The 13,442-nt window shown below is 38.1% G+C and overlaps 1 protein-coding gene across 1 annotated transcript; it reads left to right on the top strand.

The window, feature by feature from the left end:
• Nucleotides 1-10,960: 10,960 nt before the first annotated feature.
• Nucleotides 10,961-12,964, top strand: LOC135702131 (uncharacterized). The gene is made up of 3 exons (XM_065223128.1): nucleotides 10,961-11,486; nucleotides 11,947-12,260; nucleotides 12,464-12,964. The coding sequence occupies exons 1-3, from the start codon at nucleotides 10,961-10,963 to the stop codon at nucleotides 12,962-12,964; spliced, it is 1,341 nt and encodes a 446-aa protein (XP_065079200.1).
• Nucleotides 12,965-13,442: the final 478 nt, after the last annotated feature.

Raw genomic sequence — 13,442 nt, 5'->3', positions numbered from 1 at the left:
AAGAGCACATCAGTTATTGCGAACAAAACTTCGGAAACCCTTTTCTCGTGACTCAAGGCTCGCCTACGCAAACTAACACCATCTTTGGGTTGGGGAAAGTTTCCCCTATCCGATGATGCTGGTAATTTCGCGTTTGGTTGGCGAGAAAAGAATAATCAAAGTTTTGTTTATAAAAGTTGATAGTACCTTTTCAATTGTTGGTCTACAATATATTTTATTGGTTCCGCTTTATGATAGATCGAAATTCTATCCGCCAGACTTTGAATATATCGACTATAGATTAGCGGGGTTAGAACTACAAGCTCACACTAGCGAATCAATCTTCTTTCATTTCTCGCATCTACTTGCATCGCGTATCATCTTTTTGCAAGAAATCTTCAGAATCGTCATCAATCTTCTTTCTATCTACTCAGCGTGCGCGCAGCTAACCGCAGCAAAACACACATTTTCTTGCATCGTAGACTCGCCCGCTTCGGAGGGTCCACGCTACTGCCTAAAATTTAACAGCTGCGGAACTGTTAGAATGGCGAAGCTACCAGCAGGTAGTTGGTAAGTATATTATAAGTTTATGAACTTTGGAAATCATTTTAATTCTTAACTTTTCCGGTATGTAGTAGCGCATTTCTGGCCAATGTTTGTTATTGGTTGTGAACCAATTTACGAAACTCATTCAAAAGCGCATCTATCCAGCATTTTACGAGCGATCATGGCCGCCACAATCTGGTTGAGTTTCTGGTAGGGAACATTCGATTTGAAGTTTGACTTGTGTCGTTTGACCTGTAAACGGTAAAATTTGATCGTTTATACGTCAAACAACATTACCCAAACATCAAATCGAATGTTCCCTACCAGAAACTCAGCCAGATTGTGGCGGCCATCAGCGCGTGTAAAATGCTGGATATTGTTAAGCATTCGATACGATATCTCCACCGACAAACCGACATGCAACTTAAGCTTAACTCTTGAACGAGAATCCGTAACGGCCGATTAAAATGTTCAGCGATCCCATCTGTCAAAACCATAGAAATTTTGTGTCTAGATAGAAATAATTTTTCCGGAATAGATTGGACGCGAACCAACTCATAAATTTTGTACGCGTGTACGTGGCTAGGATAAACATTTTGCGCGATGTCAATGTTGTGCCTTGAACAAACATTTCATGGTACTTTGTACGGTCATTAATGTTGGTTTGTCGGTGATATTCCTACCCTTGAGGATTGCAATGTTAAATTCCATTTCGAAAACTCATGATTAATCACCATTATAGCAACAATCAATGCGAAACTAACGATTTTAAATTGGCTCACTATTTGACTAGTCTATTGGTCCAAAACAAATCGATTAACTTACCCCATTCTAGAAGAAATTCTAGTACTACACTATGTTTGTTTTGATTCGCTATGAAAGTTTGACAGATAACATGAGGGGTTCGAGGATTTTCCTATGTTTCGAGGGGTGTATCGATTAGCTTGGGAGCGAAGATAGTACCAGAACTGAGCCAAAAAGTTGAGCTCGTTTCTTCGGGTCTTAGAGTTACCTCTATGATTATAGCGCCTATAATAGCCATTCGGATGAGGTTTTGTTTGCGCAACGGGACTCGGTTATTCATATCTATCAAAATGGGTAAAGTTTACCCAGATAGAATTCGTTAGCATCTGAGTAACATTAACTGAGTTTCCTTCAAAATGATGTTTATTCAGATCTGGGTAAATGCACGTTCAGTTTTGAACAAACTGGGTAGACTTTACCCAATTTTCAAGTAGCGTGTAGGCTTTTAAGGCTTCTGTAATGAGCATTTTGCCGGTTCTCAACGTAAAACAAATGTCTACTACCCCGTACAGACTATGGCTTTTATCATGTAATATAGGCTGTCTTGCAATGAGCACTCATATATTATCTAGTTTTCACTGAAAATCCTATGTATGAGTGCTCATTGCAATACAGCCTATATTACATGATATAAGCCATAGTCTGTACGGGGTATAAGATTAAATATTTGATTTTGATGTCTACATCAGCATCGAAATCAAATGTATTCCTGATGTCAAACATTAGAAAACAAACTTTAACTTTACCATAATTTTAACTTAAGTTGAACTTAACTTTAAGAAAACATTAACTTACCTTTAACTTAACTTTTACTGAACATTAACTTAAGTTCAACTTTACTTTAACAAAACATTAACATACCTTTAAATTAATTTTACTGGACTTTAACTTAACTTTTACTTTAGCATAACTTAACATTAACTTGCACATAACTTTAACTTATCTTCAGCTTAACTTTAACGTAACTTTAATTTAACTTTAAATTTAACATAAATTTACCTTTACTTTAACATAACTTTAACAGAACATTAACTTCAACAACAAAACTATAACTTAACTTTAATTTAACTTTAACATAACTGTAAATTAGCTTTATAATAACTTAAACATAATTTTAACTTAATCTAACATAACTTTATTTATAACATAACTTTAACTTAACTAAAACTTTAACTTGAATTCAACTGATTTGATGTTTCACATAACTTTAACTTAAATTTAACATAACTTTTACTTTTACTGAACTTTAACATACATACTTAGAAAAATTGATGTACATTTAGATGCTCTGAGACTGACATATACGAGCGTCAATTTTGACATAAAATTGAGTTATAATAGACGTGAAATTCAGCTCAATCAAACGTACTGTCGAACTTTTCAGTCTCGGAACACTCAATTTTACATGACATCAGAGTCCTCCTTCTGCTCATAACTGACTGCGACTGTGGAATAGTTCTAGTGACGTTCCATCACTACCTAAAGCCCCACGTTTGCGAGAGCATTTCCAACACAATAGTTGGGTAAAGAACAATTGCATTATAACACACCATCGAGTGGAAATGCTCTCCAAAACATGGGGCTTTAGGTAGTGATGGAACGTCGCTAGAACTATTCCACAGTCGCAGTCAGTTATGAGCAGCATCTTTTGCCTGTAGACTTGAAGACATACTTCAAGTCTCCGGGTACATCGTACGGGTTAGGCAAAAGATGTGCGTCTGACTTTAAAAACTGTCGCATTAATGGCCCTTCGCTCATTTTCAACTTCTATTCAATTTTTATACTGCCGTACTCTAACGGAACTAACTACCTACCCTCTTCTAAAGATCATTCTCTAGCTAATAAATTATCACACTAAAGCTTCATGTTAGCATTTCCCACCAACTCTGAAAATTGCTTACTTCGCGTATGAAGTAACATAAAAACACTTTGAATGTTTACATGACATGTTTGTCAAAGATGGATTCCGTCACGTGTAAGATTAGGTATTTCTAAGTGTGTAACTTTACCTTTACTTTAACATAACTTTAACATAACATTAACAAAAAACTATAACTTAACTTTAAATTAACTGTAAATTAACTTCATAATAACTGTAACATAATTTTAACTTAATTTGGCATCACTTTATCGATAACATAACTTTAACTTAACTTAAACTTTAACTTGTCTTTAACTGATCTGATGTAACTTCATTTTCACATTACTTCAACTTAAATTTAACATAAATTTAACTTTAACTTAACTTTATCATAACTTTAACTTTAACATAACTTTAACATAACTTTAACTTTAACATAACTTTAACTTTAACTGAACTTTAACATAACTTTAACTTTATTTTAAAATAATTTTACCTTTGCTTTAACATAAATTTAACTTACCTTTAATTTATCTTTAACATAACTGTAACCTAACTTAAATTTGACTTTAACATAATTTTATCATAGCTTTACCTTAACTTTAACTTTAACTTTACTTAAAATATACTTTAACATAACTGTAACTTAATTTTAACATAATTTGTACTTAATTTTTATTTAACTTTAACATAACTTTAACTTTACTTTAACATGAGGGTTGATGTATATATTATGTCACGCTCCAAGGGGGGAGGGGTCTAAGATTTTGTGACAAGCAATGCATTAGGTATAGGAAAAACTTGACGAGAGGGGGGGGGGGGTAATTTTTCCCTCGATTTAGCGTGACATTATTAATGCATGGGCATTAACTTTACCCTTACTTTAACATAACTTTAATTTACCTTTAACTTATCTTTAACATAACTGTAACATAACTTTAACATAACCTTAAAATAACTTTAACATAACTTTAACATAACTTTAACATAACTTTAACATAACTTTAACGTAACTTTAACATAACTTTAACATAACTTTAACATAACTTTAACATAACTTTAACATAACTTTAACATAACTTTAACATAACTTTAACATAACTTTAACATAACGTTAACATAACTTTAACATAACTTTAACGTAACTTTAACATAACTTTAACATAACTTTAACATAACTTTAACATAACTTTAACATAACTTTAACATAACTTTAATATAACTTTAACATAACTTTAACATAACTTTAACATAACTTTAACATAACTTTAACATAACTTTAACATAACTTTAACATAACTTTAACATAACTTTAACATAGCTTTAACATAACTTTAACATAACTTTAACATAACTTTAACATAACTTTAACATAACTTTAACATAACTTTAAGGTGAAACTCTAAGGAAGCCTTAGCATGAAACTTTAAAGCCACAAATGTCAGCTTCCACAAAACATTCAAATTGGAAATTGCTACTCCTTGTTTGCTGTGCTACTACAAACAGAGAGTAGTAATTTCAAATTTGTTTTGTGGAAGCTGACATTTGTGCCTTTGAAGTTTCACGCTAAGGCTTCCTTAGAGTATCACCTTAACATAACTTTAACTTACCTTTAACTTAACATTAATTTTAACATAACTTTAACATAACTTTAAGTTACCTTTATCTGTCTGTTTTGATTCGCTATGAAAGTTTGACAGATAAAATGAGGGGCTCGTGGATTTTCCTATGTTTCGAGGGGTACATCGATTAGCTTGGGACCGAAGGGAGTACCAGGGGTCAGATTGCGCATCTCGAAACGAAACACTTTTTGTACGAATGCTTTTATGAAAAAGTTTTTCGTTTCAAAATGCGCAATGGGGCCCCCTGAGCTGAGCCAAAAAGTTGAGCACGTTTCTTCGGGACCTTCTGGTCTTAGAGTTACCTCTATAGTGACAGTTTCAAAGCTTTTCTTATTGCGTTTTTTATATGATTTGTAATGAATGTTATTAATAAAGGATAAATGTTTTTCCTAGTGAAATTTATGTGACAATTTCTTAGAGTGTCTTGAAGGCTGACGGCTGACTAAAAATAAATTTGTACGCCTCTAGTATTGTGAATCGAAAAACTTTGACAGTGGTTTGCTTCGAGGTTTGCTTACACTTCTATAGAGAACAACTGGTGCAAGTTTGATCAAAGTAGTCGACGGCGTTCAGAAATAACTTCAAATGGAACTCGAAAGAAGAAAAAAATATTGTGCACAAACACCTGGAAAATTTGGAGAGGTCCGGTTCCAAGTGCTGAAGATGTCGAAAACAACAGTTTGTTGTGTGCTCAAAACCTACAAAGAAACCTTGAGTGTGGAAAGGAATCAGCGGACCTACGAAAAAAACTGTAACCAGGGATCGACCGCTGCGCAGCAAGGTGTTGAGGTGCGTTAAAGCCAACCCCGGTCTTTTGGAACGCCAACTTTCAAATGGTGCGGAACATTCTTGCCAGGGAAGGATACAAGTCGTACAAAGCCAGTAAACATCCCAACCGACACATGAAGCAGAATTACGTGACCAAAAGCGTGCAAAGCTCTTGTACGACCGTGTTTTGACGAAACACAAGGGCTGCACTTTGATCGATGACGAAACATACGTCAAACTCGATTTTAAGCAGCTTCCCGGTCAATAGTTTTACATCGCGACTGGACGCCGGGAAGATTCAAGTTCGAGTTTGCCGACGGAAACGTGCTGAAAACGGAACCATTCGTCACATCCTCGACGCTGACATCCTAAGTTTACATCGAAGAATGCTTGAAAAATCTGCAAGCATAGGGGTAAAGTCATTTTTGGCCCGATTTGGCCAGCTGCCACTACTACAAGGTGGTTCTGGAGTGGTATGCTGCCAACAAGATCGACTTTGTCCCCAAGCTAATGAATCCTCCGAATTGCCCGGAATTTCGACCAATCGAAAAATACTGGGCAATTTCAAAACAGCGACGTCGACGAAGCGGCGGAGCAGTTAAGGACATCCAGCAAATGCGGGCAAAATGTAAGAAATGCGCTGATTCCGTGTCCGTTTGCACTGTGCGGGCGCTGATGGGCTCCGTCAAAAGGAAGGTTCGAGATTTCGTTCGAACTGGAGAAATGTAACCATCTTATGCTGCAACTTTAAAGGTTTAATAAGAGAACTGTAAAGCAACCATCAATTGACTTTTTAAACATATTGAATCACAAATAATAGGTATTTTTGTGCGTACCAATTTACTTTTAGTCAGCCTTTAAATGGGTATTCCACTATAGACGCCCATATTCATCCAGGATTCAACATTGGTAGTTAATTATGCATTTCAACATAACAAAATAATTCGTGGGCTATTTGACAGCTGTAGCAGTGCGTAGATTGATGCGGCAATTCCCTTATGAGCGAGTTCCATGAACCTCTCACTCATCGTTGATTGTGGGAATCAATTCCTCTGCACTCTATAGTTGCACCTCATCAAGTGCTTGTAAAGTCGCGCTAGCTCCGAAATAGAATTATAACAACCACCGCAGAATGATGTTTCTGCGCGCATAATGGCGGAGCAAAAAAAAAAAAGTTGCGTAAATCTTAAAACAAAAAAAAAACCCCTCATCAACTTTGAAGGGAAAACTCCAGCCAAGCGCATCAGAACAAACACAGCCTCATTATATTATACAATTAATCAATTCTGGCAGGCCAGCGCTCCGGCGAAAGGAAAAGAAGTTGTTTTTCGCTGCTGGCCACTAAGAACCACCGTCCGCCGAGGGCCCAGTTGGGATTGGAGTGTGGCGGCTGGGGAGATTGAAAAAAAAATTCAGCTCACTTCTGCTCCGCTTTGGGAACTGACTCAAAGTGGAACAAACGAATCCAAAGCCCACAATTCATCCCAGGGCTTCTGCAGTTGCAGGTGGGGAGCGGAAAAAATCGCGACGATCCCGTTACTTTCATTGGGGATTGGGGATGGGAAAAAAGATGATGCGTGCGCGGCGCGTAACACGGTTCGTCGCTTCCGGACGGAGTGGGTCTTCTTCGCAATTCGTTCAGGTGTTTTTTTTTATTATTATTTGTTTTCGACGGGATCTCTCGCCCGGAACAACGCATAAGTAGGCGTTGGGCTCGATGTTCCAGTGGTAGCCATGGCAGCGAAAATTACCATCCGCGCGCAGTGCACTCTGCGTTTGGCGGATTAGGCGATGCGGGTTGGGTGTGCATCAAAGAATGCCATGGGAGAGTTTGGTGCGGGTTCGCGTTTTCTTGTAAGTTTAGGTTTTAATGATCCCATTCTATTGCGAGACAGGTAGCTACAACAGGCCAAGAAATTCAAGTTATGTTTCGCGGGTTCGTGTGAAAATCCGTACTTCGCGGGTCGTGTTTGGTTTGGAACAATCGAACATGGAGATTTTTGAATGATGTGTTGCAAGAATATTAGGCCTGTAATTAGATCGCGGGTATAACGATTGTGTACGAGTATTAATTGAGGCGACTTAGATATTTTCCCCGGGGCTGTGTGGTCTGGGCGAAAATTGATCACTTTTCATGGAAGTTTACAAATCGTTAAAACTTGTCAAGCTCCGGAGGTTCCTTAATTTTGAATTGTAAGGTAGGAATCCTAAGTTTGTTAAAAATAGATTTCCAAGCGCATTGAGATGAGAATTGGTAATATATACATATTATGCAAAATTCTAGGATAACTCTTTGTAGGATTCTGAAGGAGTTTTTGGGAGCATTGCTAGGTGAACTCTGAAGAGAACACAAAAGGAACGCTTGGATGCATGCCCTAGAATTACTCGTAACAAATTGTTATGTTAAGATCACTTATTTTCGGCAACATTTCGATACAGACTTCTCTGACGTTTCTGAAATGCACAAGTATTAGTGCAGAGCTTTGAGTATATTATAAGTATTAGTGCAAGTAAACCTTTGAATTTACCCAAAGTTCTGCACTAATATAGGCTTCTCTGACGTTTGTGAAATGCATAAGTGTTAGTGCATAATTTTGGGTAAATTCAAAGGATTACTTGCACTTATACTTATAATTTACCAAATGTACAAATACACAGTAGGTGTACTCGCTATGAAATGTACTCTAAATGTAAAGTGATAAGATTGATCTCAACACCCCTTCTCAAGCTAATCACTGCTGAATTCTCAAGGTCAAACAATATTTCTTAAATGTGACTGGTGGAAGACCTTTGGTCAAGCGATCCGCTGGTTGATCACTGCTGGGCTTAAATTGTATGTTAACCTGTTTCTTCTCGACGCATTCCTTAATAAACTGCAACTTCACATCTGTATGCTTCAACTTCCTAGATGGCGCCTCCGATTCAGCAATTGCAATCGCTGACTGATTGTCTTCAAATATGACAACAGCCTGCTTGTCACGCAATCCCAGCTCCTCGAAAAGTTTATGGATCCACAATGCTTCGCATATACAGTCGGTCAAAGCACTGCACTTCGATTCGGTCGAGGACAGTGCAATCGTTCTTTGCTTCTTCGTGCTCCAAGATGTTGTAGAACCGTATATCTGGAACACATGCCCAGAAACAGAGTGAAGATCACCAGGATCTGTCGCCCAGTTTGCGTCTACGAAACCAACTACCTGCTCAGCTGATTCCTGTCAGATGTAGATCAAACCATGCTGCATCGATCCTCTGAGATACCGAAGTATTCTTTTCAGGTGTGACCAATGCTCTTGTGACGGGTTGCACTGAAACTGAACTGAAATAGAACACAGCCGAACTCAGGCCAGGACGCGATGTGACCATGAGGTAGTTCAGGCAGCCTATCAATTCCCGATACGGCTTATCGAGGTTCTGGTCTTCATTTGGTCTCTGGAGCTGCAAATTAGCACACATGGGGGTAAACGCCGGCTTTTTTTTTTCCTTTGGTTTGTTTTTTCCCTCGATCTTGTTTTCCGTGCTGAGCACCAATGCTACCGACGTGCCAGGAAGGCAGCTCCCACACCTGGACCCTACCTATCGACCCATCAACTCATGAACCGGGGACCAACGGCTTTACTTCCCATCCGAAGGAAGGCGTGATCAGAGATGTTATGCCTCAGAACATCCCGGCGGCACCGACTGGGATTGAACCCAGGCCTCTGGGGTGAGAGGTAATCACGCTTACCACTACACCACCGGCGCCGTTAGACGCCGGCTTGCACGATTCCATTCCGAAGCGACGGAGAACTGCTTCAGTATAGCCTGGTTGGCTAAGCTTCATGATGCCCTTACTTGCATCTCGTTCGATCCTGATCCCCAAGAAAATTTACGCTTCGCCCAGATCCACCATCACAATCTGCACTTGGATAAAATCCTTGCAGATAATGAGCACATCATCTACGTAGAGGAGGAGATAAACCGGACCAAACTTGCAACCCCTCACATACAAACAACTGTCCTCAGCAGTGCTGGTAAATCTCATGTCCATCATTTGAAAATGACAATATTGCGGATATCAAATTCTTACAACCTAATGAAGGATCACAAATTCTCTTCTCGTTACTTATCAAGTTGAATGATTATATCACGCAGTCCCTTCGTCATGATGGTGATGAAAAAAAATCTCTCATTCTTCCTTCAATGATTGACAATACCTCGTGTGTCACAGTGAGGAGGTGAGATAGAATGAGATTTGTGAAATTTTCATTCTCTCATAAGCTATCACATACACAAACTAAAGTCTTCTAAGTAAAAGTGTGGACGTCTGTCAAAATGTGTTCCAATCAAACCGTCAAAATGCACTGCGATTGGAAAACTTTTTGGCAGACGTCCACACTTTTACTAAAGTGCTTTACTGTATCCTGAAAATGGCATGTTTCAAAAACATTAATTCAGATTTAATTTGCATTGTTTAGATTTCGATCTCTTTGCAATTTATTTTATTCTGCCTTTGACATCCGCTAATGAGGTGCAGCTGTGACTATTTTCAAAAATGCATCGTGTAAAAGTTGTTACTTCAACAAACAGCAGTCTTTGGATTATCAATCTACTTTATGCATATAACATGTTAGCAGTCACGCCTTTTTCATATGGAGCGCTTTAAATCCGTGCGATAATTGCAAAACTGTAAGTTACTCGTGTACCAGATTTTGTTGCAATTATTTGAGTTCTAATCCTGATCCGAACCCATCTACAATGGCGGAAAATCAAACAGAAAAGAAAAAACTAACGTATACTGCTGTTGCCGAAGAGTGCGTTAGAAAAGAAGGTGGAAAAACAATTTGTGCAATTGAGCCCACAAGCGGATGTTCTTACGTCCAGGAGAAATACGATGTTGGAAATTTCATTCGTCATTTCAGAACTCAGCATCCAAAGGCAGCAATCAGCAAAAATTTGCTCAAAGAAACAGAATCTCCTGCAAAAAAGCCACGATTGGTAACAAAACAAAGTTTCCCGATTGACAAACGGCTTTTATACGAAGCATGTCTGAAATTGGTGACTCAGCACCACCTCCCATTCAACTGCTTTGAGTGGGATGGGTTCAAAATGCTTTTGGATCCCATTATGGAAACACTGAGCTGCCATGTAAATCGAAGGAACATCAAAATTCACGTCCGCGAAACGGCTCAGAAAATCCGGGCATTCATCAGGAATGAGATGGAGGGTAAGCTTGTATCCATCAAGATAGATTCAGCTTCTAGGCATGGACGTCACATCATCGGTCTCAACGTCCAATATGAACTAGACGGGGAAATCGTTATAAGGACCCTAGGTAAAAAAAAAAAAGATAAATCTTTGCAATATTCACTCAAAATATTAATATACTCCATTTATTTCAGCTATGATGGAAGTTAAACAATCCCAGACTGCTAAATTTCTAAAGGACAAAATAGTCGAAATCCTGCATTCATATGGAATCGAAGTAAACCAAGTTTTCTCGGCGACAACTGACAACGGTGCCAATATGGTTGCGGCGATAAAAGAAATGCAAAAACTAGCCGCTACCTCTGTTGCTCCACTGGAATCTCTCATGGACGAAGAGGGCGCGGAAGAACTGGAGTGTGGTATGATCGATGGAATCACCAGTGAATTCGGAAGTGCACTTAATCTCATTAGATGTAGTGTACATACTCTACAATTGGCCATTACGGATGTGATCACGAAGAATGACCCAAAAATAAGAAAAATCACAGACATCGTTAAAGACACCAGGAAAACAAAGTACTCAATCTTTTTCGACCACAACAAAGCTTCCAAAGCCCCCCTATGGAGCTTTACTCGATGGGGTGGACGATACAAAATGATAAAATCGATCCTCAAACAAGAGTCGTTCTACATCCTACTTGGACAAGAGTATCCGGAAGTTGGTAAGATATCTAATTTTTAATACCTCCGTCCAGACAGTACTTGTTCATATTAACTCATAAAGTCATAAAATTATTCATATAAAATAAGTATGCATAAGTATGTACGTAAACGTACATCCCATAATTGATAGGGCTTCATAAATACTTTTGTCAGTATCGAGTGGGGACAGCCCCGGCGTAGTGGTTAACATCCATACCTGTCATGCCAAAGTCACGAGTTCGAATCTATTCCCCATACAATTCCCCACAATTTATGTTTATATTCTTCCATATTATTAATCTCGTTCAAACCGTATTTTTCATACAAAAAACATGTTGTATGGAACGAGTTCGAACGAAAATGATAACATAGATTATAATCCAATTAACTACTCATCTAATCCATAATAACAATCTAGCAATATATGATATATGTTTATAATGAAATCATGATGAAATATACTATAAATTTTCTTCATAGCATTTCCGGATGATGACTGGACCTACATGAAGAACTACTTGTCTGCGTTCAAGCCCGTTTACAAACTGACGAAAAACTTACAAAACAAACACGTTCCATTGAGTGAGTTCTACATTCAGTGGCTTCAAGCAACGTTGATGGTAGAAAGTGAAACGGATAACCCTCTCAGCATCGCGTTGGCTCAAGCGCTTCAAAATAGGCTGAAGAAATTGCTTGAAAATATGGCATTCAAGGCTGCTGTATATCTTGATCCAAGATTCAATTTTCCAGGATCTACTGTTTTTGGTGCTGCTGCAGAAAAAGAAGCGATACAGGTAATAGTATATTAAAATAGGCTGTCCCTAAAGTACACAGATACTCCAAGAGGGTCCAGGGATGTCCATATTCCTCATAAACCGTTTGTGAGACGTTGACACAAATTTAAAAATAAAATTAAACGTAGACACTTTCTGAATTAACATACCCACGCCTCCCTCTAAGATAAGTCACTTAGACAAATTATGCTTTCAATTTTCAGAATTTTATTATCAATACTGGGAACAGAATCCAATCCCTGTCACCATGCACATCAGCAACTACAGCTGCTGTAAAATCCAAAGCCGACACGGTCGATGTGATGGATGACTACATTACCAAACTATTTGGAGGGCCTCAGTGTAGTGTATCAGAATCAGAACCACACGTTACATCGTTTCGAAAGCAACTTCGGCAATTAGAAGTGGAGCCAAGACAACCTCACATTTATGATGTTTGGAAGCACTGGATGGCGCGAAAACATACTCATCCGGAACTTTATGCAGTAGCAACTGTTGTCCATTCCGTCCCATCGACGCAGGTGTCCGTGGAACGTTCGTTTAGTGCACTGGCACTAGTACTGTCTAACATCAGGGCGGGTTTATCCGACGATACACTTGAGGATATCCTTATTATAAAACTCAACATGGATATTTTGCAGAAGGTGCTACCAACACTCCATGATTGGAAAACGTTTATTGCAGAGTCATCATCTTTTTCATAATGAGACAGATTTCAACTAACTATAAAAAGGATTAAATTGAATTGGAATGAAATAATAAGATAAATCTGACAACACCTACTTGTAATGAAATAAAATAACGTTTTGGATGTGAAATAAATAAATATATTTGTTTGCCTTAAGTTTGTACACATATATAAGATCTGCCAATACTACATTTAATTGAATAAGCTTTCGTAACTGTAATTAGTTAAGTGTACGATACCCTGCTGATAGAACCTTTTATCAGGTCAAGTTAAACATATTTACTTCAAAACCAAGTTCCTTATACAATACAAAAAAGCAAACTTCAGAGGGTATGTTAAGAAGAGGCAAGTATACCACTAGGGTGTTGAACGGCTTCAATCCATTCAAGGCACTATTCCAAGCATGGCGCAAATAATCACCCATATTCGCGTTTACGTTCAAATCGTATTTTCTATACAAAAAAGGTAGGTTAGCTGTGATTCGTGAGAAATCG

The sequence above is a fragment of the Ochlerotatus camptorhynchus genome, unplaced genomic scaffold (genome assembly GCF_037179485.1).
Source record: "Ochlerotatus camptorhynchus isolate MF236.1 unplaced genomic scaffold, CSIRO-AGI_Acam_v1.1 ptg000185l, whole genome shotgun sequence".
NCBI lineage: Eukaryota > Metazoa > Arthropoda > Insecta > Diptera > Culicidae > Ochlerotatus > Ochlerotatus camptorhynchus.
The sequence above is the reverse complement of the archived record's forward strand: the minus strand, read 5'-3'. Positions and strand labels throughout refer to the sequence as shown.

What these genes read in the sequence shown, in the direction of transcription:
- LOC135702131 (XM_065223128.1), top strand. Translation starts at nt 10,961, where the DNA reads ATGATGGAAGTTAAACAATCCCAGACTGCTAAATTTCTAAAGGACAAA. An exon ending in ACAAGAGTATCCGGAAGTTG is followed by an intron (nt 11,487 to 11,946) that starts GTAAGATATCTA and finishes TTTTCTTCATAG; the next exon opens with CATTTCCGGATGATGACTGG. An exon ending in CAGAAAAAGAAGCGATACAG is followed by an intron (nt 12,261 to 12,463) that starts GTAATAGTATAT and finishes TTCAATTTTCAG; the next exon opens with AATTTTATTATCAATACTGG.